At 48.3% G+C, this 27,992-nt stretch overlaps 9 protein-coding genes across 9 annotated transcripts; 6 read left to right on the top strand and 3 right to left on the bottom strand.

Moving 5' to 3' along the window:
• Window positions 1-77: 77 nt before the first annotated feature.
• Window positions 78-1,893, bottom strand: GGS25DRAFT_72747 (major facilitator superfamily domain-containing protein). Its single transcript, XM_049265978.1, has one exon. The coding sequence runs from the start codon at window positions 1,440-1,442 to the stop codon at window positions 105-107; it is 1,338 nt and encodes a 445-aa protein (XP_049111992.1). The 5' UTR covers window positions 1,443-1,893; the 3' UTR covers window positions 78-104.
• A 301-nt stretch (window positions 1,894-2,194) lies between these two features.
• Window positions 2,195-3,370, top strand: GGS25DRAFT_525949 (iron/ascorbate family oxidoreductase; the record flags this gene model as incomplete). Its single annotated transcript, XM_049264894.1, has 3 exons — window positions 2,195-2,356; window positions 2,446-2,634; window positions 2,750-3,370. 3 exons carry the CDS (start codon window positions 2,195-2,197, stop codon window positions 3,368-3,370), a joined length of 972 nt encoding a protein of 323 aa, XP_049111991.1.
• A 669-nt stretch (window positions 3,371-4,039) lies between these two features.
• On the bottom strand, window positions 4,040-6,792 carry GGS25DRAFT_509244 (major facilitator superfamily transporter). The gene is made up of 7 exons (XM_049262541.1): window positions 6,167-6,792; window positions 5,796-6,109; window positions 5,452-5,713; window positions 5,214-5,387; window positions 5,135-5,154; window positions 5,029-5,081; window positions 4,040-4,951 (listed from the first exon to the last, which is right to left on the bottom strand). The coding sequence occupies exons 1-7, from the start codon at window positions 6,389-6,391 to the stop codon at window positions 4,281-4,283; spliced, it is 1,719 nt and encodes a 572-aa protein (XP_049111990.1). The 5' UTR covers window positions 6,392-6,792; the 3' UTR covers window positions 4,040-4,280.
• Window positions 6,793-6,974: 182 nt separating this feature from the next.
• Window positions 6,975-8,790, top strand: GGS25DRAFT_525947 (cytochrome P450; the record flags this gene model as incomplete). Its single annotated transcript, XM_049264893.1, has 5 exons — window positions 6,975-6,980; window positions 7,033-7,183; window positions 7,237-7,296; window positions 7,416-8,039; window positions 8,108-8,790. The coding sequence occupies 5 exons, from the start codon at window positions 6,975-6,977 to the stop codon at window positions 8,788-8,790; spliced, it is 1,524 nt and encodes a 507-aa protein (XP_049111989.1).
• An 805-nt stretch (window positions 8,791-9,595) lies between these two features.
• Window positions 9,596-11,767, bottom strand: GGS25DRAFT_509233 (uncharacterized protein). The gene is made up of 5 exons (XM_049262540.1): window positions 11,315-11,767; window positions 11,233-11,252; window positions 11,059-11,166; window positions 10,599-10,987; window positions 9,596-10,541 (listed from the first exon to the last, which is right to left on the bottom strand). The coding sequence occupies exons 1-5, from the start codon at window positions 11,514-11,516 to the stop codon at window positions 10,022-10,024; spliced, it is 1,239 nt and encodes a 412-aa protein (XP_049111988.1). The 5' UTR covers window positions 11,517-11,767; the 3' UTR covers window positions 9,596-10,021.
• Window positions 11,768-17,149: 5,382 nt separating this feature from the next.
• On the top strand, window positions 17,150-17,525 carry GGS25DRAFT_525944 (uncharacterized protein; the record flags this gene model as incomplete). The annotated part of the gene is made up of 2 exons (XM_049264892.1): window positions 17,150-17,220; window positions 17,276-17,525. The coding sequence occupies 2 exons, from the start codon at window positions 17,150-17,152 to the stop codon at window positions 17,523-17,525; spliced, it is 321 nt and encodes a 106-aa protein (XP_049111987.1).
• Window positions 17,526-21,877: 4,352 nt separating this feature from the next.
• GGS25DRAFT_525943 (Sodium/hydrogen exchanger family-domain-containing protein) lies at window positions 21,878-23,994 on the top strand (the record flags this gene model as incomplete). The annotated part of the gene is made up of 6 exons (XM_049264891.1): window positions 21,878-21,926; window positions 21,998-22,066; window positions 22,155-22,293; window positions 22,431-22,995; window positions 23,093-23,561; window positions 23,639-23,994. 6 exons carry the CDS (start codon window positions 21,878-21,880, stop codon window positions 23,992-23,994), a joined length of 1,647 nt encoding a protein of 548 aa, XP_049111986.1.
• Window positions 23,995-25,858: 1,864 nt separating this feature from the next.
• GGS25DRAFT_525942 (uncharacterized protein) lies at window positions 25,859-26,189 on the top strand (the record flags this gene model as incomplete). The annotated part of the gene is made up of 2 exons (XM_049264890.1): window positions 25,859-26,024; window positions 26,086-26,189. 2 exons carry the CDS (start codon window positions 25,859-25,861, stop codon window positions 26,187-26,189), a joined length of 270 nt encoding a protein of 89 aa, XP_049111985.1.
• Window positions 26,190-26,264: 75 nt separating this feature from the next.
• GGS25DRAFT_525941 (ASST-domain-containing protein) lies at window positions 26,265-27,760 on the top strand (the record flags this gene model as incomplete). Its single annotated transcript, XM_049264889.1, has 3 exons — window positions 26,265-26,606; window positions 26,680-27,288; window positions 27,422-27,760. 3 exons carry the CDS (start codon window positions 26,265-26,267, stop codon window positions 27,758-27,760), a joined length of 1,290 nt encoding a protein of 429 aa, XP_049111984.1.
• Between the last annotated feature and the right edge of the window lie 232 nt (window positions 27,761-27,992).

The raw sequence follows: 27,992 nt of genomic DNA, 5'->3' as shown, positions 1-27,992 counted from the left end.
AAAAAGTGAAATGATTGATCTCTCATTAAATATCTCAAGTTTATATTAGCTACTTGATAGATATTCACCGTAATCGAAAATAGTTGGATTAGGGGGGGTCCCCTTTATAGCTTCTTGTAAAGCTTAGCATCCATCCCTAGCCGTGCTATCATAACAAATATCATTGACGCCAGTGCCATTCCACCAGAATAAAAGATGGCAGCCCGGTACGGAACAATGGACCGGGAGTCCTCGGCGCCCGTCGCCGCGATCAAGAACCCGGCAATGGGGCTACCCATGAGGTATCCCCCGGTCCAACCCGTAATCGCCATGCCCAAACCCACGGCAGCCTGGTCGGGACCGAGCATCTTGCCAATGGCTGTAGGCAGCGTGACGAAGAATGCGCCGTTGGAAATACCATTCACGACCGAGAAGACGACAAGTGGGGCGAGAGTATCTGAGACGGGCCAGATGGCGAGCATGCTAGCAGTGTTGAGCGCCATGGCCAGCAGCAGCATATTCACTGGGCCAAGCTTGTCACACGCGACGCCTGAGCCCAACCGGCCGATGGCGGCGCACGAGTTGAAAGCCGCCAGGATAAGTGCGCCGGTGGTCGCCGACAGCCCAATCGAGTTGGCGAGGAGCGGCAGGAAGAAAGGAGGGACGAAGAGCGCGAACGTCCCTATAGCCCCAGCCAGGAACAAAAGGCAGAACGGCATGCTCCTAAACAAGGAGAAGTCCATCGCAGGCGCGTTCCTGGACGGGATACCCCGCTCTTTGATCAGCAAGGCAGCTGGCACGCCGGTGACCAGCGACATGCCGCCCATGATCCGGAACGTCCACGCGATGCCCACCTTGTCGACGAGTAGCTGCAGCACGACCGACATCACCGTGGCACCTAGGCCGCCGCCGAGTTTCACGATGCCGTTGGCGGTGCCCAGGCGGCGCGCGAACCACTGCATCGGTAGGTTATTGGACATCGTGTACATCAAGCTGGACCCGAAGCCGTAGGAGACGCCGGCCGCGACGAACAACCCGCCCACGTTGTCTACGGTGGAGCCGCTCAGCACGTTGCCGATGCCGAAGAGCAGGACACCAAGCAACATACTCCATCGGGCGCCAATGCGTTGCGATATCCGCACGCAGATAAGGCCCAGCCCTACACAGAGGCCGAGGCCAAGTGACCCGATGAAGGAGAGGGTGCTGGCGGGCGTTTGGTGGAGCGTGTCTTGAAGAGCCATTTGCAGCACGCCCCACGCCCCGCTCCAGCCGTTGACCCAGAATGTTTCGACGAAACAGGCCAGGATAACCGTCCACCCATAACCACCTTCGGGAAATGCTTCCACGGCTTCTTCAGGGGGTTGTGTGATGACGGTGATGTCTTCCTCGGTGGCATTTCTTGCGTCAGGCTCTAAGACGTTACCGGTCACCCGAGTCTCTAGGATTTCTAGTGAAGATGCCATCTCGTATGGGCAAACTTTGCCAGGTCAGGTGGTCTGCTTAAGATGGGGTAGACACTCGAGAGAGAGACATAAGACTCGACACAATATAAGATATAATTTGATTGAACAAAAATCACTCAGTGGATCCCCTCAACGCTAGGCCCGCCAGGGTTTAATTCCTTAGACATGTCTATAATTTGGACGCCTCCTACCTACTCGTATAGATTCGTCTACCTACCTAGGTACATACCGTAGGTTAGGTAGGTAAGTAAGGGAACCCAGGCAGTGAAGCTCAACTGGCCAGCACATTTTCTAGATATATTCATATGGATCGTCGGTCAGTTTCGACGATCAAGCCACATAGTTCGCCAGCGTAAGCCGTGGTGTTACATGTCCGATATCTCCAACCTAGATTGGTTTCCATGATGAGAAAACCGGGGCTAAACGGCAATGAGCCATCACGAAGCTTCAAAGATTAGTTATCATATGTTGCAAGTGGAGTAGTTTTTGTGCGATGAAAGCACAGCGTTAACCACACCAACTTACATCTCGTGATCGCGTATGGTACGGAGAGTCATCACGGGTTGATGTTGATATCCTGACAGCTCCGAGGTAATCAGATAGCTGAAGATGGTTCTTGTAGATATAAAAAGGTGAGCTCGGCCGTATGAGTTGTAGATTATACACCCATAGAATCGCGATCAGCATTTCTCCATTCTTGAGACTCAAATCAGATACTACCTACGACGAGCTTGTCTCACATATCAGCCAGAATGTCTCTGCCAGTTCTTGACTTCTCTACATTCTACCACGGCACGGCCACTGAGCGATCTCAGCTTTCTAAGCACCTCACAGAGGAGCTTCGTAAGCATGGCGCCGCTCGTTTGATCAATCTTGGAATTAGGACCGAAATGATCACCGAGTGTTATGCTTGGGTAAATATGCCTTCGGTGTTGCTCACTAGGTTCAAATGCTGGGCCAAGTCTAGTGCGATTTTAACTAATGCGTTCCGACGTCAACCTAGAGCGAACGGTTCTTTAAGCTTCCAGACGCTGAAAAGAACGCCATTCCCAATGAGAGAAACGCAGACCCCCAGAGCGGATGGAGTTTTGTTGGCTCCGAGAAAACATCCAAGCTCAACAAAGTGGACAAAAGCGGCAAGTATCAAATTGCCGTTGACGAATCGGTACCACAGGACCTGGAAGATGAAAAGGTTCGTGCGCCTAGCGGTTAGCCCACTCATAGTACATTAGTCAACCAGTTGTTGTTGTGTTCGGTATTATTCGTAAGTCCCACCATAAGCTAAATACATGATACAACCCCTATAGGAGCACTTCGACTTTGCCCGTGGCGACGACCCCGAATACCCGAGCAAGTGGCCTACGGAGGCTAGCATCCCAGGCTTCCGCAACTTCATGGAAGCCTTCCTGGATGCCTGCCAGGACACCGGCCGTGCTATCCTGGGCAGCCTCGAAGAAGGCCTAGATCTGCCGCCTGGGAATCTGACCAGCCACTGCGCCACACGCGTCGATGAAGTGCGCCTGAACCACTACTCGCCACTGCCCGTGGGCAAACTCGGCGATGGCAAACACCAGCGCGCGTGGCCGCACACTGACTTCGGCCTGATCACGCTGCTGTTCCAGGACGAAGCGGGTGGGCTCGGGGTCGAGAACCGCGAGAAGCCTGGGACGTTTATTCCGATCACCCGTGAGTCTCCGACGGAGATCGCGGTGCTTGTCAGTGATTCCTTGGAGCACTTGACGAACAGCTACTTGGGCGCGGGGATCCACCAGGTTGCGACGCCCGTGTTTATGGAGGATGTCAAGGCCGGGCTACTGCCGGAGCGCTTCTCCATCGCGTGCTTTGTGAAGGCGGATAGGCATGTTAGTGTTGGCCCGTTGGACAAGTACATCACAGATCACAGCGGAGAACCCTCGGCTCTATGGTGATCTGACGGCTTTGGAGCTGCACAGGAAGCGTGTTGCGCAACTGTACGGAGCTACTGCGTAAACGAGCTGGCTAGGATGTCTTACACTATGTGGTACATGCTATATATCGATGGATGATGTCTTATGATACTACATAAGGTAGTGTGCAAAAAGTGGTTTGGGGTAATGGTCCCTCGTTTAATTTGTCAGAACAGAGTCATGTGACTTATCAATGATCACGTAGACGACACACTCACGTGATACCCCTCACGAGGACATGGCCCACCAAGGTCATCAATATGGACCCCAACGGTCCTAAGTACGACGATGGCACACTTTCCGTCCCCGTCCGAAATTTTCTGCTCTCCGTCTTTCCAAATGACTGCGTAGGCTCTATAAAGGAGATGCACTGAACTTTGAAGCGTGGCGGGGAATCTGTGGTTAACTCGTAGGCTTCCGTGCCTAATACACCTCCTCGCGAAGCCCTTCAAATTTATCGCTAAAATTGACGTTGCGACTAAGTGAAGCTCTGCAAAATTGAATGAAATATGAGCTGCTGACGTTGTATGGAGCCTTGGAAATGTATAGTAACTGGGGTAGGACTTTACTCGCTGCCGAATGAAAATATCGATTGCTTGTTCTCGGTGGTCTTGTTATTATCTCCTACCTAATACATAGAAAGATAAAGGTCTCGCCGGTGAATGCGAGTTCTAAAGCATGAGGGCATGATGCTCACGTGAGAAGTAAGTATTATTGTCTCAATAGATAGTAACAATTAAGGAGTTACCAAGAAAGAAAGTACCATATTGAACTACTACCCTTGCCTTCATCAAGGTCGACAAAAGCCATCCTTCTGCGCTAATAGTACTACTAGGTACCTAGGTACACATCAAATACCGTATGAGACCTAGCATCCGACGAACTCTTACACTCAAATACCAATTCCGTTATTTTCCTCAGTGCCATAACCCTTCTTCCCCCAGTGTCTGACCATCCGCTCACTATCCAGGCGATGCTCGGTGCTCAGCTTCCGATTCATATCCGCGTGCCTGATGAACACCAGGCATATGAAAAGGGTAACAACCGAGATGGCCAGCCACGTGGCGACCAGCACCTGGAAACCAAACTTATACGCATCGTAGATGGCATCGCGCTCGTGCCCGGGGGGCATGCTATGCAGCGTCGGGATGAACGCCTCCGCGTAATCCGCAATTCCCGTCGGCAGCCCTTCCCACCTGAGCTTGAGCTTCATGACGTTCTGGAAGGTGGTGGCGCCGATGCCGACGCCGAGGGCCATGCCGAGCTGGCGGACGAAGATGTACATGGCGGCGGCGGCGCCCTCGTCGCCGGTGTCGCACATGGCCTGGGTGGCGAAGTTCTGCGCGTTGAGGATGGCGCCGTGGCCGAGCCCGCCGACGAGGAAGGCGATCACCCACACGGGCGCGCTGTCGTTGACCCGCCACGAGCAGTACATCGCGCACGCGACGCACGACAGCAGCCACCCGATCCATATGGCCCAGCGGAAGTTGTTGAAGCGCGTCACGAGGCGCCCGGTTACGATGCCGGAGATGGAGAAGGCGACGAGGTTGGGGAGTAGGACCACTATTGCGTTTAGGGTGTATTAGTATTCGTTTCATTTGCTAGGTAGTCCGCGCAAAAGGGGTGGAGGTTACACGTACACCCTGAGTTGATTGGACTAAATCCCTTTACGGCTGAGAAATAGAATGGGCAGCTAAAGCGAGATTAGTGACCGTCAATCGTGGTCTGCAGTTTGAATTCACTCACTAGTATAGTGTTCCGTACAGCTACAAGAGAAGGGTGTTAGTCCCATTTCTAACAGAATTGGAGGAGACGAGGTACACACCATGAGGCCCTGGAAGCAAGCAGCAATGTATGTGACGATAGAGCTGACATCCCGAAATAGGGCTCTCCGTAGAAACGGGTGCGGTGCAAAGTTGACTTCATAAAGCACGGTGATGATGATGCCGAGGGTGCCAACAACCAATGGAGCTACGGTGGCAGCGCTACCCCAGGGATGCTTATTTGATGTTAGCGTTTACGTTGGAGATGAGAATAGGGGTTAGCTGAACTCATTGACATACCTGAGTGCCGCCCCACGAAATAGCAATAAGGAAGGCCGTCGCAGAGCCAGCGAAGAAAAGTCCCCCCACCCAGTCAATCCTGCTGATCTTCTCCTGGGCGGTAGCCTTTCTAGGCCGCAATGTGAGGAGATACGGGATGGCGACTAGACCAAATGCACAGATGGGGAACATGAGATAGAAGATCCAGCGCCATGTCGTCCTCTGGGCAATCGCGCCGCCGATGATGGGTCCGATCGTGAGGCCAATAGCCCAGGCTCCGAGTCTAGTAGGCTTTGAGTTAGCCATGAAATGGACAGTATCGAGGTGTTTAAGCATAAGTAGGTATATATCATGACACTACTCACGTAACGCCGTACCACTTCGGTCGGAACCTCAATGGGACTAAGTCGGTCTGTATAACCAGACTGAGGGAATGGATGCCTCCTCCGCCAAGACCTTGGATACAGCGACCGACGAGCATGACGGTCATGTTTTTGGCCGTACAGCATAGTATAGTCCCCACGGTGAAAGCAACGAGGGAACAGGTGAGACAGATGGGCCGACCGATAACATCACTGACGGAACAGATGATTGGCATAGAAACTGCGTTCACGAGGAGGTATGATGTACCAATCCAGAAGGCTTCGGTGGTCGTACCGCCAATATCGTCGACAATTGCCTATGAAAGTTTAGTGAAATGTCGTTGATGGAGTAGAGGATTCTTGATCTGCCTTACTGCCAACGACGTAACTATGATAGTCGCGTCTAGAGATACGATGAGGTTGATGATTGCGAGAGTGTAGATGACGGCCTTCTCATGCTTCGAAGGCTGCCATTCCGTCTCCGCCACATCTGTCGCTTTATTTGCCAGAGTGTCTGAAATCGTCTTGTCCGAGTTTTCATGGTCCATGTTGCTGTTTGTCTTGTTCGCTACGTTAACATTTGTGCCTGAACTATTCATATTGGCCTGCACGATGAATTTGAGGAAGAGACAAAGGTTAAAGTATTGAACATCAATTTGGAGATTCAGAGGGCTATAATGATCACCTCATAAGGGACTTATATTCAGATGGGAGAAAACGACAAATCACCTCGACCAACACGCCAGGAAATTATTCGTTTGCTGTCATGTCGGCTGAGCGGTTGTACATACATACACAACAGCGGCAAAAGGGGATACCAGCATTCAGCCCCCAATACTTGGCCATTGGGGGCAGTTGCATATGTAAAATAGACGTAAGGGGGGAGGTAGTATGATTGGACATCCATGAATAACCTACATATGCACCCTACCCTACCCCCATGAGAGAGAGGGGAGGGGGGTGTATTTAAACGCCAATGCTACCTCAAAGTGAATATGTATGTTGACTGCTTGGCGTTGAAAGACAATCGGATAACATAAGTAGTCTCTTCTTCTCGGCCTTTGTATTACCCAGCACATTGCTCCCAGCTTGAGGAATTCCTTCTGCGGCTCATGGCCATGTTTCCAATTATGATTCCAATACTGCAAGTGGCATTATATGCAATATGCATATTGGTGGCTTATGTTCGTATTTTTCCTATCTCAGGTTGTTATGATATACCCTTACTAACCGACCCAAGGGAGCTACCGTTTTCACCTATTATACTTTCTTGCATCCCCTGAAGAACTATCCAGGGCCCCTTTTGGCCAGAGTGACAGATGCCTATGCGGGATACCACGCCATCATGATGCAGCTGCACTTAGTCGCATGGGAAGATCATCAGAAATACGGTATGCTTAGCCGGATTCTGCTAACCAATATCTGACAGCTAAGAGGTCCATAGGTCGAATTATAAGACATGGTCCTAACAAACTCGTCTTCAATTCCGCTGAGGCTCTCAAGGGTAAGCCCTAGGTTGCCTGCATGATTCCAACCTAGATCACCTGGCACCTTTACCTATCTACTGTTTGAAATTCTGCTGTATCTATTTGTGTTATGGACGGAGATTACTGACTTCCCAAGACATTTATCTGAACGAAAGAGTCCCGAAATCTCACGTATATTTGACGACCCTCCACGCAACAACGGGGGAGAATATATTTTGTACAATCGACAAGCGTACTCACCGCTCGCGACAACGCTTGATTGGCACTGTATTTAACGATCGCTTCCTGCAGCAGTTTGAGCCCACTATAGTAAAGGAGATCAACGTACTGCTGGGGCTGATACTTGCGTCATGTCAAGCCTTTGACGCGCAGCCCTTGGATATGACCAAGAGATTTCAATACCTAACGCTGGACATCATCGGACAGCTCGCGTTCGGATACTCAAATCATGTTCAGATTAGACCGATAAACCGGTTCTTACTTAAAGGCATGAAGGCGGTTAACTATCATATTAACGTCCTCATGCAGTTTCCAGCCCTAGCACAGTCTGGGCTTGTCTCCCTGATGAATATATTCACGGCCCGTCAGCAACAGAAGAATTTAGATTCTTTACGGAAAATCATCAAGAAGCGGACTGATCAAGGTATCGAGGCAAAGCAAGATCTATATCATGTTGTCACCAAGCAGGCGGGAATTTATGATGATAAAAACATTGAAATGAGCGAGTTGTGGTCCGAGGCGGCATTTTTCTATGTTGCAGGTTAGTTTTGTTTTCATCATGGTGCGTTGCTTTCATATTTGCTAAGAATGCCAACAACCGAATGATAGGAGCCGAGACAAGCTCAACAACGATGAGTGCGCTGCTTTTCTACCTATCTCGAAATCAGCATTGCTATCAACGGCTGGCTTCGGAGATACGCTCCACATTTATGGATGGGGGGGACATTCGAAAGGGTGCAAAACTTGTTGGCTGCAAGTACCTTCGTGCTTGTATTGATGAGGCCCTACGCTTGTCACCTCCAGTACCTGGAATATTATGGAGGGAATTTTCGGGTGACGAGATCAAAAAGAACGGCCCCTTGGTCATTGATGGACATGTGATAAGCCCGGGAACGCAAGTTGGTGTCTGCACTTACGCCGTCCATCACAACGAGGAGTACTTCCCGGAGCCTTTCATGTTCAAGCCAGAGCGGTGGCTGGCGGATGAAATAACACCGAGCCGACCTTTGCAAGCCTTCGCACCATTTTCGATTGGGTGTCGGTCTTGTCCAGGAAAAACCATGGCGTATTTAGAAATCAGTCTCACAGTAGCCAAGATACTGTGGTATTTTGACTTTGAGAATTGTTCGAGCAGTCTCGGCAGTCTCGAAGGAGGTAACCCGGGCAGATCAGGTCGAAGGGGGAGGGCAGAGGAGTTTCAGCTGTACGACATCTTTGCAACAACCCACACCGGCCCTATCTTGTCATTCCGGCCCCGAGGTGAGTTTTGGAAGGAATTGGCAACGGTGTAAGATTAGTAGCATATGCATACATGTATATACATACATACGATTAGTATGCATATCTAATGCGTCACGCATGACACCACGCAATACCTACGTACATATATCGTAGCCAAAAGGATGGTAAAAGTACGAGGTAGGTAGGTATCGCATTATTCTTAGCGATATACCTATGTATAGCAATACACCATTGATTATGTACACATCGCTTAAAGAACTTGTATACTAGGTACGTAGTACTCTTCAGAGATCACCAAAATTTGAACTACGTACACTACATATATAAGTATCTACATAGGCCTACATACAAGTAAGTGCCGATAAGTGGGTAGCTCGCAAATTATATCCTCACTGGAGATATTCCATTTTGCTGCCCAAATTATTGATTTCGGGCTACACAAGGAATTAAACAGCAACGATCTCGATACTTGGCTCATCCTTTAGAATGTGCGACATCGAATCACCAACAGTGTGTCATCGCGGCATATGGGGCTGAAATTTACTAGGTTAGTAATGTTTGTTGGTGCAATGTACGATCCCGTCCGATATGTATACACCCCCCGAGGCATATCGCTCCGCCAATCAAATATCCATGGATGTATAATATACCCACTAACCTAGTTAACTACATGTAGTTATGCCCCACATGGCTTCCCGAGTGGCCGGAACCTCATGGGTCAAGTTGAAAGATAATTGGAGGATGAAAATGACTATTTTGCGGCTCTGCTGTGCGCCAATTACATCTAAGTACCCTAACCCTAGTAAATAAGACTGCACATCAATGATACCTAGGTACACAGTCTGCTTTTCATCTGGGGGGGGGGAGCACAAATACTACCGTAAATTCAATATAACGCCCTCGGCTTTATTGCGAAAAGTGATAACTCATTCACGCAGCCTACTTAGAACAGCATAACTATCTGGTTACCACATTCATATATACCTAGGTAGGCGGGCTATGTGATATTACGTGTCTGTCACTTCACGACGTGAAGTGACAACCAACGTGAACTTCACGTTGGTTGGGTCAGAATAAATCGTTGGTTGCAATCGCCTGATCCTGCATTTATCTCTGCCTATCATACAGTTCCAACAGTTAACGGGGGAAAAAAAAGAAAAGGAAACAGAGCCGGCCAATAAGCGCGCATTGTCTTCAAGGCGCCATGGCAGTACAACTTATGTAGCCCTATACGAGATGGATATTTGAATTATAACTTGTACATATGGAAAACACCCAACATTACCCGCGATTTGCTTTCCCTCTTCGAATCCTCCTACCAGTGCTCCAGGGGTAATCAAGGCCTACGTCTTCCTCTACATGATCCATAGCAATTGTAATCTCAGTTGTCATAAGAATGCCTCCATTAGGTACAGCTGCACCCTCCTCTTGATTATTTGTGCTGGTGTTTGATGGAAGTTTTGCTAAGGCCATTGCGGGGTCCCTGATTCTCTGGTAAATCCTGCCCGTGTCCCAACAGTTAGTCGCTGCGGGTGTCGGTTTGGACGGCCATGAATGTGTTGCGGCCGCGGCTTCCAGTTTTTGAGGTAGCCCTATGTGGGACAGGAGGGGATTGAAAGCGCGATAGATCATGCCCCTATTGGCAATCGCTCTAGGCGCCCAGGGGGCACAGAACGCTAGATAGTAACAGGTCATCTCTGCCAAAGTCCAGAGGTATACACCGCTGATCGTATATGTTTTATCCTTAGATTCAAGAAAATCGAACATCGTATCGGCGCGAGCAATCGACGCTCCTAGCCCCCTAGATTAGATCAACTCTAGTTAGACATAAACATTGTCGATAGATTTGGGGTCTTACAATAAGCCGACGAGGAATAAAATGGACACTCCAATCTTGTTCTTAGTTGACATCTTTAGGTTCCAGATAGCCCTCTGAGGAAGTATAAGAATGATCGCGTCATATACTGGGGGAATGATAACTCCAGGAACCTGATAAATCCGTGGGTTGATGCAGTATCCTTCCACCACCGTCGGATCCCATATCTTCTGGTACGGGAAGCAGGACATGTTCTCGGCAACGATAAACGCAATATGATTTAGAGTGCTGAAAGTCAAGAGAATTTTGCACATGTAATAAAACGTGTTTCTGGTACCACGAGTGACAAAGATGCGGTTCCACTCTATAAGGATAATTGCCTTCCCAATGCCCAACGTAGTAGCACACAGGTTATACCCGATATGATGGATCTTTGAATGCCTTCGGTCAGCCAATAACCCCCCAAATTTCAAGACTATTGGAATCGTTCATGGAGACTTACATAGAAAATCCCAACGGAGTCTTTCACCCGAATATTCCACTGATGTACGAAAGCGCCATTTGTAGACATAATGTGGAAGCCACACCAAACACTCCCGTAGAATGTCCCCTGAGAAAGGGCTAGTTAGTAGGTAGTCCTTGAATAAGAACACTATGAGTCGGAGCTGAGGCTTACCAGGCCGATGAAAGCGAGAACTGACAAATGATGTTCATATTAGTATCTTCAAACTTCAAATAAGAACAGTTGTGCCACGTACCATCCTCGAGTTCAATTGTCTTTCCGCCGGAAAACTTAGCATACGCACGTATGATAAGGCCAAGCGTCGTTGCGAGTACACACAATACATATGTTAAAGATGCAACTGTATTATCATTCCGTGGGTTGACAAAGTTGGGAACCTCCCCAGCGGGTGGTTGAAGGGCTGGTCCGTTGAGAATATCTTCAAGTGTTTGAGACATGCCGCTTGATGGATGTCGTCGATATCTGTAACAATAGTAATTTCACTAATGAAAGAGATATAATAATAATAGTAGTAGGCATTACCAACGACAGAGACACAACGTGGCAGCATATCATATTAATGAAAATGCGTCTTGCCTATCTTCACGCAGCAAGAGACAAGACTACATTCTTCTATGTTGTCATACACCAGGTAGCCACCATGGGGAGGTTTAGACATGAACCAACAGACTATATTGGCGATTACTAGGTACCTATGTACATACATGTGCATTCCTGAAAACTGCCTCTTTATTAGGTAACCAATTAACTACGACCTGAAGAATACGTAATAGAGGTTTCCAGTTATTATTTCGCTAAAGGAGGGCAGAAGACTTCATTCAGCTTGGATATTGTGATACGGTAATCATTGATAAAGCAGTGAGCAGCAGCCTACATACTATCTTGGCACACACCGAATATAGATCGATTCAACGATCCATAACTTCAGATGTTGGCTTACCCAGGTAGCTTAATAGTGGTGGTGTGCAGAAGTTATACCAGCACCGTACCCCGGAAACTGTGAGCATCCTCAGGGACTACAACCAATGATAGCCTCGAACCCTGCGGCCTACCCATGGAACTAGTTCGGAATTAGATCGGTAGGCCGATAGCATAAGGCTATGAGGCTTGACCTCGTTGCTGCAGACTAACCCTGTAAGGCAAGCTAGTGTGTGGTTGATGACAATATGCCAGATCCATATCGGTATGATCTGTGCGCTAGACAAATCAAAATCTTACATGCATGAGGGGATCTTCGGTAAGGCTACGCTTGTCTTCGGGATGCTTCTTCAGTGGGGTGTATTATTGGCTTAGATGCATTGATTACTTCGGACCGGTCAGAGGATTCGTATAGTCAGATTGTTTATGTAGATATGCACATCACAGTATATTGAGCCGCTGGCCCGCCACTGGATTGCATTGCTTGAGTGAAACGTGATAGGTAGGTCGAAGCAGGGTTCGGACCAACTACACGCTATTACACCGGTGTACACCAAGTGTATTACATCCAACCCAATCCAACTATACCAGACCCACTTTCTAAATCCACCCAATTACACTTTTATGTCCCGTGTAGTTGGATTGGGTGTAATAACGTGTATTTATCCCCTCGAGACCCAACACCGGGCTTTTTAGCGCCCCCCACTAAAACCTCACACGGGCCAGGCTCGCTACCAGCTTTTTACCATCGCCTATGTACCGGTTCAAATAATAGGCGCGTTTTTACGTGTGGCAGCAACGCGTGGTACTTAATTTTTTAGTCCCATTTGTATTAATCCTCTATTAACGTTCGAGAAACTTGAGGCTAAATTTCATCAACGACGATACCGACGGCGATGAGTTTAACGATAACGATGTGATGTATAAATTGGCGATAGGATAGCTAAACATATACAAACTGTTGATTTATTTAGAATGTTAGGTAGTTCTTTATATGAAAGGTAACTATTGATAAGAATAGCATACATATGCCTTATATTCAAAGAAAGACGCGTACAAGTATCAAAAGTTTAATTGATTTTTCTCTTAGAAGTAGTGTACAAAATGTTCAAAATAAGCTCAGATAAATATATGGAGAGTAGGTCCAAGCTCTTGTATTTTATTCGACAGCGAGGCTCAAAATATGGGGGGCGCTAAAAAGCCCGGTGTTGGGTCTCGAGGGGATAGTGGATACCAGCCACCCAAGCCACAAGGCACAGCCACTGTTAGTGTTTACTAGTATTTTTGGTGTAAACACTAACAGTAAGGCTGAAATATTAAAAGAAGGCTGGGATGGCCCGAGACCTAAGGAAATATCGTGAGATTTGCCCTCAAATTTCTGAAAAGTCCCACTTACTGATTGTATTCAACGCGTTTAATGTTTAATATTCAACGCGTCTGATATTCAACGCGTCTGATATCCAACGCGTTTGATATTCAACGCCCGTTCCTTTTTGATTAAATTAGCCAATCACAAAAATCAAACACTCAAGCCCTTTCAGGTCTTTCTAATCAGTAAACCTCCCTTCTTGTCATATATAAGCCTAAGCATCTGCCCATTAAACAATCATTTTCAAACATCATCAATGATATCTTCATTTACAATGATCTCTTCATTTATGGCGACAGTGGCGCTCGCGATACCTTCAACAGGTTGGCAATTACGTCATAGCCAAAACACCAAACTTTATCACGAGATGATACTTTAGGTAGGTAAAATAGCCTCATTTTGCGAGCGCTTTTGCCCCGCTTTTAATGTACACCAGCAATTTTCGTAAGTGTAATACACCAGAGGGGGTCGTGTATACACTACACCGGAGGTGGTCGTGTATTATAACCAACCCAACTACACCAGAGGGGGTCGGAGATGTAGTTGGGTTGGTCCGAACCCTGGGTCGAAGATATATAAGCTTTAGCAAGGCGGCTCATCACACAGCTGTATCAGACTTTCTCGGCTTGAATCAATGGAGATTGGCTATGTATGCGGTATAGTATATACCTGCCTAGGTAGGTATCTAATATAGAGCGTTTATCTAAAAGAGTATACTACCCTATAGGTATGTAAGAAATTCCAAGGTTGTCATGGACTTAAATTCCCCCCATGCCCCCACCCCCCCTTTTCTTTTGATGCAGAAAACGACATACTTTTAACGTCCATTCTTTTAAATAGTCTGTTGCGAGTGCCTTAGAAGTTAGGAGCCATGGCTCCACTAGGCCTGCTCTAGATGTTGGCATAGCGCCATCGTAGTCTGGAATAACCCAAGCTTTCTTCCATCCTTCTTCCATCCTTTTCGTTGCAGTTCACCCTGCAACATAATCTAAACGATACGTGCTATCTAGTACCTAGTATATGCGAGTCAACATCCTACTCAACACCTATACACTTTTCAATTGACACCTTAATACGAGGCATATAAATGTCGCGACAATTCAACGAAATTGACAACACCTCCTCGTCCGACAGGGCGACTTTGATATCATCCACGACAAGCTCCAAAGCGCCTAACTTACCGTTTTCCACAGAGGAGCTTTCGCTCCGGTTTCCCGGGCAGATGGTAGCCTTTGTGGAGCCGCAGGAAGACCTCCTCCCGACGTTGAACTGTCGAGGGTTCCGCTTCGCATCGTAACGGATCTTGGCGTTGGCCGCGGCGTAATCTATGGCGGCCCGAGCTTCCTGCTGATATATATCCCTCCAAACCTCGAAATCTATTGCGCCGGTATCCACTTCCAAGATGGACAGTGGGGTGCGAGGCTTAAAGCCCAGTACGACTTCGTTTGGTGATCTCCCGAGTATTGAATGGTAGGAGTTATTCAGGTTGTGTTGGAGGGCTTTCAGCATTTTGTGCCAGGGAACGTCCGGGAAAGCGACGCATTGGAATCTCATCGCGATTTCGATATCCTGGTTCCGTCTCTCGCTTGCACCGTCCGTCTGGGCATGGTAGCCCGTCGCTATCGCGGTTTTGGTGCCGCTGCGGCGCCAGAGCGTCTGCCATACCTCGCCTGTAAACTTTCGGTCCCTGTCCGTGATTATCTTCGCCGGGAGGCCCCAGTCCGCCCAGCGCCGGAGGACTGTGGTCATATAGTCGCGGTCGACTGTTTGTGTCGTCACTCTATGGAAGATAAGGTACTACGTTAGGCTGTTTACCATATTAGAAGCACATGAGGGCTCACATAGAACAAAGAAGACTTACGTGTATATGTATATTCCATAGTCTCTGGGAGATGTTAGAGATCCCCGCGTAACAACGATGTTGTTCTGCGTCTTCCAGGTTCCGTAACAGATGGGGAATGTACCTTGAGATTTCCCGTGTGAGATTGATCGCCTCTAGAAGCCCAAAGACATCTAGACATATATTACTGATTGCATTGATGTTGATCCGAAGAGCGGAAAATATCGGCCATATGTAGCGAAAGCAGCCGTCATCTTCGAGGACGTAACGAAAGTCCCTTGTAGAGTGGTTCCTAGCCTTCGAGATGTGTGTCGGACTCGTAGCAGGAGACTAGCATTTCATGGCACTCATCGTGTCCATGTGAACAGAAGTCTTGGAATTGAATCAAAATACCAAAGAAAGGAACGGGCGGCAGCCGTATGAGCACGGCTGCCGAACTCCCCACACGAAAGAGAACAGAGAGCCAGCCCATCAGAGTGAACATCCTAATCGGGACATTTACCAATAGACATGATACCCTTAGGAGTCCTTGGGCCTCTGATGATGAATGGTGGGGTAGCCAATACTCTTTGTCGCTGTATGGTGTATTTGGTGATGTTTACATGCCTAGACCAGGCAGCCAACTCTAAGTTCGATTGCTCCGTATCTGGTTTCAGCTTTGGTTAATACCTTAGATAGGAACATTATAGGGGATACGTCTGTAATAGCTATGTAACTGCGTTTTAGGGCTGGAGTTGGTGGAACGTATAAGAGTTATCAGACATACTGATATAAACGAGAGACATTTAACGAGAGATCAACCATTTCACCCTTTGGCGTAGAGGTATGTTTTGATAAGAGTGTTGATGTTGATGGGATGAGAAGTGAAGAATGGATAGAAGGGAAAGATTTGGTAGGTACCCAGAGAATGGAGTGAGAGAAATTTTGATATATTTGAGATATGGAAACATCGTAACCTTGGAACTTCTTTACTTTTTGCTTCAAGGTTAACTCTGATATATGACTTGTATGCAACCCTCTAGGGTTAGTTGGTTCGTGAATTTAACTTTCTCACCTACTTAGGTATGCATATCCATTGGTATATCATGTCACTACTCGTGTCGTAGTTGCCTACATATTAAGTGATGCCCGTATATACATCTCTACGAGGTAGGCACCTGGCATGCATAGGCAGGTATACCAGGATCACAGATACCATAATAACTAGGTCCTTTATGACGCCATAGCCAAAACTTTGCAAGAAACTTTATATCACTTGCAACTGTAATTATGGAAACAGCCTAAGGTTAGCCCCTCGCTGTTCCATCACCCACAGGTTCCCGTTGCCAACCTCTTTTACCTAAACATTATAGATGCCCTAGGTGGAGGCTACTGCAACACCCAAGGTTTCTTCATCTTTCATTGTTCAAACCCCTAGTGGTTGCCTAGGGTACCTAGGGTGGTTGACGGCACTCCAGATGGCAAGAGAGATTTCGCACAGGTCCATGACCAGCAACAAGACCGACTGTCATAGAGTTCGCAAAAGGCGTCAGTGAATGGAATCTAACTCTGTCTACCCAGGTACATAGTAGCTGCTTACCTAGGTGGATAAGTACGTAGGTAAGTAACGTGGTCAAGTGGAAGTCAGTCCCAGGTGCCGAAAGCCGAGACAATAAATTCTTGTCGGTTCTAAGTTGAGTGTGGTTTTAATGAGAACCACAGAGACGTACATATGTATGGCATTATATCTACCTAGGTAGGTAGATACGGAGAGTTTGATTCAACATAAAGAATGGGAAGGACTGGAAGGACACAAGCTTGGTTCTGGCGGCTTGAATCATTGACGTGCCGTTAGATATTCCAGGCTTCGCCGAGCGTTGTGGAAGAAGCATGCAATCAAGCTACTACTGTTATGTATGCATTTACCTCTTTATTTACGTCTAGAATACGCTACCTGTTCTGCCATGGCCGTAAACAGCATGATAGCCTCCCTTCTGGTGCTAAGGCCGTTGATGACATTGCACCCCTACTATTTGTTCTTCACTTTTCCGCAACGTCGCTCGGCTCATCATATCGGCCACTATTTACAGATACAGCAGCGCCTCCAATGCTGCGGGCATTCAAGCTGCTGTCGGTTCAGTCGTTACCGTCATAGTCGACAGCCATCGCATCACCGAGTTCATCATGGGGACCAACGAAATCGGCCTGACCATCAATCTCGAGGATGGCAGCATCGAGTACGAGACATTCCTGAGCCACAAGCCCAATGCCGCAGGGAGACCTCAAGGTGAAACCTCTATTCGGAGAGACAAGTTCGAGAATATGTTTCGCCGGGGGTGATAACTCGTCTTTCTGAAAGACAAGCTAGCCTGGGTGTTGCTAATTCTCGAGTAAATATCGATGCAGGTGTGCCTGTCACGTCGGGAGCAGGATATACGGCCATATGAGCCCAGGGGAGTATTTGAATACGATGCCGAAATAGAAGGTTCCCAGCGAAGGGCTTGCAGGAGCAGTAGTTTGTAGGGTTGCAACCGGTCACAGGTAAGGACTCTCTATCGCAAGACACAGAATCACACTCTAGTGGGGGTTGGAGGCACTTGACGATCGCCAATCAACTTCATTAAGAGCGTGCCCTAATGGTGATATTGATCAAATACCGAAAGATCCTGAACTCGTTAATATGCTTTTCATGTAGCCTGCTCTAGATTTAGGGGGCATCGAAAGACTTGGTTCCGTGTGTTTTCACGGGTGGACTGGTAAAGTCAAAGGGGCAATTTCGACACGGCATTGTATCCACGCTCCCAGACGCACTCGTCAGGTATTGGTGGTCCCTCGGCGCAGCAAGTGTCTCCATTGATCTCTATTGTCGTTTTGAAAATATGTTGAGTTGCTAAACATACAGACAAGATGGTCTTGAAAGATGAGATGGAAACGAGGAGTGGGTTCACGCACCCCGCGAAAAGGAGTTGTATAACGTGATTGCATGATCATGCAATCCATCGCATAATAGGTATGTATATTTTCCTTGGTCAATTCAAACCATTACTGCCACTGATGTGCAAGATACAGTGGAGAAGCGACCCCTTTATCGTCATCTCCCTTAAACGAAGGAGCCGGCTACCGGCATTACTTAGGAGGAGGCGGGGAAAGGTCAACTAATATACCTACCTTCTTTTTGGTTCACGATGCCCGATATTCCGAGGACGTCCGATGCCGTTATTGCCGCGAAACTTGTTGTTCCTTACTAGGCAGGAAAGGCATCAATAGTTTTGATGAGGCCGACCCGCCCGTTCGGAATTGATTGCCTGGTAGCCTTAGTTGCCTAACCACAGAGCTTCGCGTTCGGTTCGCAAAAAACGCCATATAGCGCTGACGCGTGTGACGAAGACTTTTCTATGCTTTGTTCCAGGCAATCCAGTTCCGACCATTGCCGAGTCGGTTTGCAAATGACTGCCTGATCTGCAGATGGTGGAGAAGGTAAGATAAGAGGGAAAACTTTTCGAGGCTCGGCTTGAATCCGAGTTGAATTCATGTCGCATATCTCAAGACTTACGTACCTATGTAGGTCGATGCGCTTGCGGTCTGCAAGGAGTTTGTATGAAGAGTTGGAAAAGGCTATGTGTGATGTTCGGCAACCGTTTCATCGACACAACGCTATGCTTTTTATTTCATCTTCTATCCTTTCTTTTCTTTGTTCATCTTTCAATTTGAAACAATATTTTGGCAGGATGATAGCCGCCCGTATGGAGTGTACCATGAGTTGGGCACTGGGATCTGCAAATGATAACCCAATTGGTAGGGGTTAAAGGATTGCGGTGTAGTGTTCAAGAAGGTCAATGTTGTAGATAGGCTGATAAATCGATAGATTCTTCATCAATATGTTACAAGAGGCTATGACGGACCAGCAACCCCAGGCCGGATAGATGATCGGCTTTGGGGCAGTGATGGGCTCTAGCACCTAGGTACCTAGCAATTATCGAATGCAATTGCTTATTTCGAAATGATTGCCTGGGGTTTTACGACCAGAAGGTGAAGCTTATCTGGAAGAACGTGTGATGAAGGTGATGAAAGAAACGAACCAAATTTGGTTGATTTGGTTCTAATGCAATCAAGGGTCCTTTCTAGTCTCCTTTTGGTTACTTGATTGGATACCAGGCAATCTTTGAGGCTCTGGTGACCCATATATACCCATATAAACATCCCATCCCATGTCATCCTATCCATCCCATCCATCCTATGATTCCTATCCATTCTATTTATTCCATATCCATGTTCTTTGGCGGCTAGTGGATGGTTCTCCGGCAATTGGCCCCTTGCTAGACCGTCCCAAAACTTCGAGCTCAGGGGTTCAGGGGGCTGGGTTCTTCTACACTAGCCCTGGAGCCCTGGAGCCCTGGCATTTTGGGTAGAGGGTTAATTAAATTCAACTAAAAATATCCCATGGAATAGACTGTGCCGACAACTTACTGGGGGTAATATGGGTAATACGAAGGAACTATTGTAAGCATTTTGGTTCGAATCTATCAAGTAAATTACAGTAAATTAAATCAGCGCGACTAGTTGACATGGTTCGATTTAGTTTATCCCCTCGAGACCCAACACCGGGCTTTTTAGCGCCCCCCATATTTTGAGCCTCGCTGGCGAATAAAATACAAGAGCTTGGACCTACTCTCCATATATTTATCTGAGCTTATTTTGAACATTTTGTACACTACTTCTAAGAGAAAAATCAATTAAACTTTTGATACTTGTACGCGTCTTTCTTTGAATATGGCATACCACTCTTATTAATAGTTACATACCTTTCATAAAGAACTACTTACAGTAAATTAACAACTTATGTTCGATTTAGCTGGCTCCCCTATCGCCATCTTAAATATATTAAAACAAATAAGCAACATATCGTTATTATTAAACCCATCGCCGTCGGTGTCGTCGTTAATAAGGTTTCTCGAGCGTTGAAGGATGAGTACAAACGAGACCAAAAAATTAAGTACCACGCGTTGCTGCTACACGTAAAAACGCGCCTATTATTTGAACCGGTACATAGTCGATGGTAAAAAGCTGGTAGCGAGCCTGGCCCGTGTGAGGTTTTAGTGGGGGGCGCTAAAAAGCCCGGTGTTGGGTCTCGAGGGGATAGAATAATGTAAGGAATATTCTGGACGAATTACTGATTAATCACACTTGCGCTTGCGCTCAGCTACAGTCGAGTCTCGAAGCGTACATACGTGCCTATGTAGGTGGTTCCAAAGATGGAGATAGAACGGGAAAAGGGATAGATCCATAGATAGATGGAGATAGATGGTAACATCTAGATGACTTAAACACCACAAATGGTACGACGAGCTACAATTCTACACTCCAACCATACGGATGGTCTTATCAACTCTGCCATATATATCCACAGAATTAGCTCGGACAAGCCTCGTGGTAGGCTGTCTGTGTTGCTTTGGGATCTCGGACGGCGTGTCCGGTCCAAGTCCCATGGCCGTCCCGTCCCGTTCATAGGTTGACGGATGAAAATGATCTGCAAACTTGATTTTTCTCGTAAGGCAACACCAGTATCACCTGGAATCTACTGTTCTAGATCTCTGGTACCTAAACTAGTGCGTGCTATCTCCGCGAATCAGCCCTCACCTTCTGGCGAAACTGACAGGTCAGCCTTCAACCCTTCCTTACTCCAGATCGTGGGCGCTCGCGTTCAACCCTCTGGGTATTATGGTACGGCCACCTCATGTAGTCCATCTAAACTACCCAGATAGGTAGCCAAGCTTGTAAGATATCGCACATTGTAGGATACCCGTGTCCCGCTATGAGGTATTGATTCGCTCTGAAACGTGCACGATCATCTGGTATTCCCTCTGATCGCCTAGTACTGCTCCGTGGTACGTTCGGCAATATGGTCTTTTGTGACAGAAGAGTATCGAAGAGTTCGAAAAAAAAAAAAAGACTTCGTCTTTGCTTTTTGAGCTAGAATGGATAGGTAGAAACTAGGAATGATCAAAGTGCAACCAACAGTAATTCATAATTCCTAGATGAGGTCTATATCGCATCTCTGGTCGTACGTGCCTCGTCAGCTGCTTGTCGCCCGAGATGCAGCCGCTCGATAAACATAGGCTGATAACCCACATAGTTACATTTATTTGCAACACAAACCCTTCTCCATCGGAATATCTATTGGGGACCGGCAACCACAACCTCTTGACGGTTTGTGTGTCCAAAGGGCGGCCCAGACACTTGTCTTAGACCATGGACAGGGGGGAAGGGCACGGGTATGTGTTGATCGGGTCCTTGCGGAGAAGCTTAGTTGGTTGGTAACGAGACATTGTGGCTTCGAAAAGGCGTTAATCAGGGGAAAGAGGCATTCCTAGATATGGAATGAATGGCCACACACACCACACACACCACACAATATTGCCAAGCCGGAGATTTCAATGACTTACCTTTTATCTAGCACACACACGTTATCCCTGCCAGCACATATCGATCTACATGTCCATCGTCATATCAATGAAGCCCACGCAAGAACCACGCAAGACCACGCAAGCACCGTGGCTCTCTTCAGGCCTGGAGGTTTTTGTATTTCCTTGGCGCGTTCCCCCTCCGATTCTCTTCCAGTCGAGACCTTTTCTTGCCCTTTCCCTCAACACAATAATCTCTATCCTTCTTACACTCCTTACTCATCGTTCACAATGCCGACCCTAGATGTCAGCGAGTTGAACATTGTCGTGTCTGTGCTTGGTATGCTTGCTCTATGAATTGAATGAACAAAAAAAAAAGCTTGATACTGAACTATTCTTTCTCTCCTCCAGGTGCTTTCACTGTGCTCTACGGCCTGGTTGCCGTCAAAATAAAAGGGGTCTGGTACCTCGGAGAGGCTTGTTAGTGTGCCCTTCTTCACCAAAAAAAATGACCCTCTTGAAGAACCGTTTTGCTTATTGAGATTTTTTTCTTTCTTTCTTTATACAGTGCCCGCCGTCTTAATTGGTATGCTCTTGGGGCCGATATCTGCCAAATTTCTCGATGCCAAGCGATGGGGTTCAGCTGCCCCAGACCAACAAGATGCCATCACGCTTGGCGTGATGCGGGTGATGATTGGGATTCAACTGTAAGTTTCTTTTTTTCTTGTTTCTGTTACGTTGGATTTACCTTGGCAGGCCTCTTGGCATGAGACAAGCTTTTCAGAACAAGCCTTCTGGAAGTTTGGGAATAGAGAGGCCAAGAAAAGCTGACACATCATCGTAGGGTCATTGCTGGGTACCAATTACCCGCTAAATACATCCTCACGCGGTACAAGGAGCTGATCGTCTGCCTGATCCCGATCATGGCCACGATGTGGCTGATGAGCTCCGTGTGCATTCTGGCGACCATCCCGAAGATCTCGCTGCTGGCCGCGCTGGTGATCGGGGCGTGCGTGACGTCGACGGACCCGATCCTGTCGCAGGCCGTCGCGAAGGGCCCGTTCGCGGACAAGTACGTGGCGCGCCCGCTGCGCGAGATGATCTCGGCCGAGGCGGGCGCCAACGACGGCTTCGCGTCGCCGTTCCTCATGCTCGCCGTCAACCTGCTGCGTCTCACGGAGAATCGCCGTGCGACGCTCGTGGAACGCGGCAGGGGCGTCGGCCCGGATACCCAGGACGTCGGCATCGCCCTCGGCAACTGGGTCATCGAGACCCTCATCTACATCGTCATGCTGGCGATCGCCTACGGCACCGTCACCGGGTATTTCGCTAGGGTGGGTGTCAAGTTTTCCCTGTCTCGAAGGTGGATCGATTCCGAGAGTTACTTGCTGTTCCCGACGGCACTTGGTGTAAGTGCTTTTTTTTTTTTCTTCTTCTTCTTTCAACTACCGAGTTGTACATGATCCAATTCGGGAAAGTGCCACAAGAAACTAACGAATCACAAAGCTCTTCATCGTCGGAACCTGTGGTGCCATCGGCACCAGTGACCTCCTCGCCTGCTTCGTCGCAGGCTGCGCACTGAACTGGGACGGCGAGTTTCTCGCCGAGACGGAGCGCCGCCACGACGAGGTGAATTCGTGCATCGACGTGCTGCTCAACTTCGGCGGCTTCCTGTACATCGGCACCACCATCCCCTGGTCAGACTTCCACCAGCCGGACACCACTGGCATCACCGTTCCTCGACTGCTCGCCCTGGGCCTCCTCGTCCTGGTCTTCCGCCGCATCCCCGCGCTGCTGCTCACGTACAAGATGATGCCGGGGGTGGTCAAGAACTGGAAAGAGGCGGTGTTCATGGGATATTTCGGCCCCATTGGTGTCGGCGCTATCTACTACCTCGAACACACGAAGGAACTGTTTCCCAAGGAACAGGTCGCGAGCGCGAAGGAACGGGATTTGCTCGACGCCATGACCCCAGGTTCGTACATCTCATTTACTACGTTTTTTTTTCTTTCTTTTTCTTTACAACCCATAACTAACCTACTTTTCTCCTAGTGGTATACTTCATCGTGCTCTTCTCCATCATAGTCCACGGCCTGTCGATCCCGCTCCTCAGCACCATCTACTCCTACTGCAACGTGCGGACCATCACCGAGGACGCCGTCGAGGTGAAGCGCAAGAGCATCTACATGGCGACGCCGCCCAACGCCTTCCGCGGCGACTCGGACACCTGGATCTGCTTCAACCGCTTCTCGCGCCCGATGGCCAACCTCGCCACGCTGCCCACCACCAACAACAACAACAACCACCGCCGCCCGCACAGCAGCGACGGCGAGAGCGTCATGTCCGACATCGAGGAGGAGAAGAAGCACAGCCAGATGGAGTATATCGAGCGCGTGGAACCGAAGTAGAGAGAGAGATTGAAAACAAGGGTTTCTCGGGTCTAATGTGTGTGTGCCATGGTCTGGGGGGGTTAATCAGGTATTCCCGACCGCTCTTGGATGAAGTCATGAGGGTATCAAAAATTTTGACGGGTCAATGTTTTTTTGGTTACTGATATAGACCAGCTGACTTTTTTTTTTATAAAATCTGTATAATCCATTATAAGAACGTATATTGATATTAATTATAGGCAATTAAAACCTCATTATACAAGTCTGATGATGTTCATGCTTAGGTACCTAACTAGATTGAATACTACGTGAGTTGAGATTATTGGCACCTGTAAACCGGCAAGTCGTGCAAAGGGTGAAAGCCTGCTTGCCTCCCTTGATGTTATGTCTCAGGAGGGCCGGTGTTTACATCTTTTCATTTGGTAGGTAGCCATCACGTTGACACGGTGTACCCTCCTATTGGTGACTTCTCGACATATTTGAAGCTAGAGACAGTGTGTGGTTGGGCATTCCAGTCTAATGGATGCCATTTCATTACGAAGCAGCAGGGCCATCCTCAATCGAGCCATCTTTCTCGGCTTCTTTGCCATGGGAATGACGTGCAGAAACGAGTTGTGCATCGTGTTCTTATCAGTTGTGCATTGTTGCTCGCCAATTACGCTATACCGAGATATGAGCTTTTTGTCACGCGACCGCGAGGTTATAGAAGCAAACATTCACAACGTCATCCACCCTACCACAACAAATAAGTCATGTGAGTTTGTGTCATATGCCACAAGGTATAGTAAGATCCAAGGAAAATGAGGGTTTAATGCGCAATGTCTTGGCCAAGTATACCCTTATCTTGAAGGCTCATATTTATAGCTCTAAGAGTAGGGTTAGAGCGGATTGATGGTCCTTCTAGATACCATCTGTATGATCTTACGATATTTTATTTTATTCTATTTAACTACATGTTCTCATTTTGGTCGTGACGATAGCTCCGCTCAGGCGATAGAGCTTAGATGGCGGGATAGTGTGTGTAGTCCAAATGAACAATCAGCGATGACTGCCCAGGTGGTAAAGGGGTGATATATCACGTGATGCAGAATAGGGGTAAAGCACATAGGGCTACGTTTCAAGTTGGCCGCAACCATCGTACATAGTAAGTATCTCGAAAGTTTTATCTAATGCATATGGCGTGTTTGTACATAGCACATTGTATGTACATATGTAACTACATCATTGGTGTGTATAAGTGGTTTGCTTCGATGTTGAATTATCAATTGATGTTACAGGTAGATACATCTATCCATGATATGTAGAATCTGATATTTTATCCACGTGCATGGATACTTCGTACATGCCTCCTATCATACATACATATCCTTTCATCTATTCAATCTTTCCAGCCTTTAACGTTGTGTCTCTCCTACATACATACATAGGTATGTAATGCTTGTGGCTCTTACTTACAATATACCTATGTAGATACATTTCTTGGCATACCTATTCGATGATATGTCTGGCTGGTTCGTCGAGAAGAGCTGTGCGGCGTAGTCTGGCTATAGAGTAAGAGGCGGCGTCGTTAATCGCAATGAACATCGTTTAACATGCAGGCCCCATTGGGACGTCGGCTATCTTACATCCATGGGTGCCTTACTTCTTTATTTGTTCGTGGATACTAAAATTGCTATATACTGTTCCTCAACTATAAATCCTTGACTAATGTCAACGTCAGACTGTTCCAGTTCCACCCAACTACCTAGGCAGGTGTTAATATCGCCCAAAGCCATGCCGGTAATGCCCTCTCGCTCTTGTTACCTAGGTTCTAGTTTTTTGGGTGTCGGAAATGAAAGAAACGCATATCTGATCTGACCCGATCGGATCTCATCTTGGCTAAATGGAGATAGTCAACTGGCTTCCACTTCTCCTACCCCTATTTGCACAGCAAGTACATGGCGATGCAACGCCAGTAGACAACGGCAGGGGTGCCTTCGACGCCGGCGACTATGGCAGCCATCCGAACCAGACATTCGTGCCGAGTTGCATCGTCGCCCCTCTCTTCAGTGTCTCGGCGTGGGACAGAAACGCCACGGACGATGCACCATAATTATATCCTGATCACAGGGGAATACGGCGCCGGGTCTGGTCCGCTGATCTTCCGGTCCGATGATCTGAGCCTGGTCTACGCCAACACGACGTGGAACGAGTCGATCAATCTAGATGTCTAAGCTTACGACGGGGCCGACTACCTTACCTACTGGCACGGAGCCACCGTGGAGAACAACTACGTGGGCTACTTCGGCATGTACGATGCGAGTTACGAGCTCAAGTATACCGTGACTTCGGAGGGGCTGCACAACTTGGCGGACATGCATGATTTTGTCACCACGCCCAACGGGACTGCGCTTCTTGTTACGTACGAACAGGTGTCCCCGTGGGATACGACGTCGGTGGGCGGGAAGCCCGATGACGAGATTATGGATGCGGTGATTCAGGAGCGCGATATTGCTACGGGTGATGTGCTGTTCACCTGGCGCCTCTCTGACCACTATGCCATCAACGAGACTATGGTAACGTATGCGGATTATGGGATGCGACCAGGCGGTGGGGGGTTTGATTTCGGCCATGTTAACGCTGTGTCAAAGGTACCTACCTACCTACCTAACCTTCTGCATTTCTCAACGCGAACATCCTTACCAATACCCCTAACTATGATAGACAGCAGAAGGCAACTACCTCGCCTCCTTCCGCCACCTCTGCGCCATCCTCCTCGTCGGCCCAGACGGCAACATCCTCTGGTCCCTCGGCGGCCGCCGCGCGACCGACTTCTGCTACCAGCACGACGCGCGGTTTGTGAACCCACCGCGCACCGAGATCACGCTGTTCGATAACGCGCATATGTCTACGGCGATAAACCGCACCCTTGACCGCGATTGCAGTCGGGGCTTACATCTGCGGCTTGACTACGAGGAAATGACGGCTGAGGTCTTGAGAGAGTACTATCATCCGAGCCGCGTTGTGGCTGCGGCGATGGGTGGGGTGCAGACGCTCGGGAACGGGAATAAGCTTATCGCGTGGGGGTTCCAGCCATCGATTACGGAGCACACGGCGGAGGGGAGGGTGGTGATGAGTTTGCAGTTGGGGCCGTTGGTGAATGATGGTCAAGGGAAGGGTGGGGGTAAGGGGCCGCAGGTGTACCGCGCGAAGAAGGTGAAGTGGGTGGGCAGGCCGGGGTGGGGGCCGAGTATTGCGGGATATCCGAGGGGAAGCGAGAGGGGTGTGTATTTGAGTTGGAATGGGGCGACGGAGGTGGCGGGGTGGGCGGTGGTGAGTACCTATCTTGCCTACCTACTCATTTACCCCACGACTTCAAAGAAAAGACAGATACTAACAAGAGAAAACACCATAGCTCGCAGACAACTCCCCCTCCAACCTAAACGGCCACGAGAAAGTCCTCTAGCGCCTTGTGCGCGCCGGCTTCGAAACCTTTGCCCCGCTAGAGGCCTCGCCACGCTACGTGCGCGCCGCCGCCGTTGATAAGGAGGGGAATATTCTGGGGTCGACGGACGCAGTGGATATGGATACCGGGGAGGTGGTACGGGTTAATGGGACGGTTACGCAGGTTGTGGATCCGGGGGATGTGAATGAAAATGATATGGCGACGGGTAAGGGTGGAGCGGAGGGGGCGGAAGGGGATATGGAGGGGGCTGCGACGGGGAGGCTGGGGAGTAAGGCTGGGGGTGAGGTTTGGATGGTGGTTGCGGGGCTGTCTTTCTTAGTTTGTTTGAGGATTTTATGATGAGTTTTATTAATAGTTGTGTTGAACGATTGTGAAGATGAGATGAAAGCATTTTGATGAATGATTTAGGATTAAAGTGTGCAGGTGTCTTGGCAACCCCTGAGTTTTCATTCCGAGACTCCTTAGCATGCGAAGCTCATACGAATGGAAGATGGAAATAATTATCGCCATTATGTGTAAACTCATTCTATATTCTATGAGTTATCGCGGACGTCCGTTGCATCCACTCTTC

Source organism: Hypoxylon fragiforme (genome assembly GCF_022984875.1).
Source record: "Hypoxylon fragiforme strain CBS 206.31 chromosome Unknown GGS25scaffold_10, whole genome shotgun sequence".
Classification (NCBI taxonomy): domain Eukaryota; kingdom Fungi; phylum Ascomycota; class Sordariomycetes; order Xylariales; family Hypoxylaceae; genus Hypoxylon; species Hypoxylon fragiforme.
The sequence above is the reverse complement of the archived record's forward strand: the minus strand, read 5'-3'. Positions and strand labels throughout refer to the sequence as shown.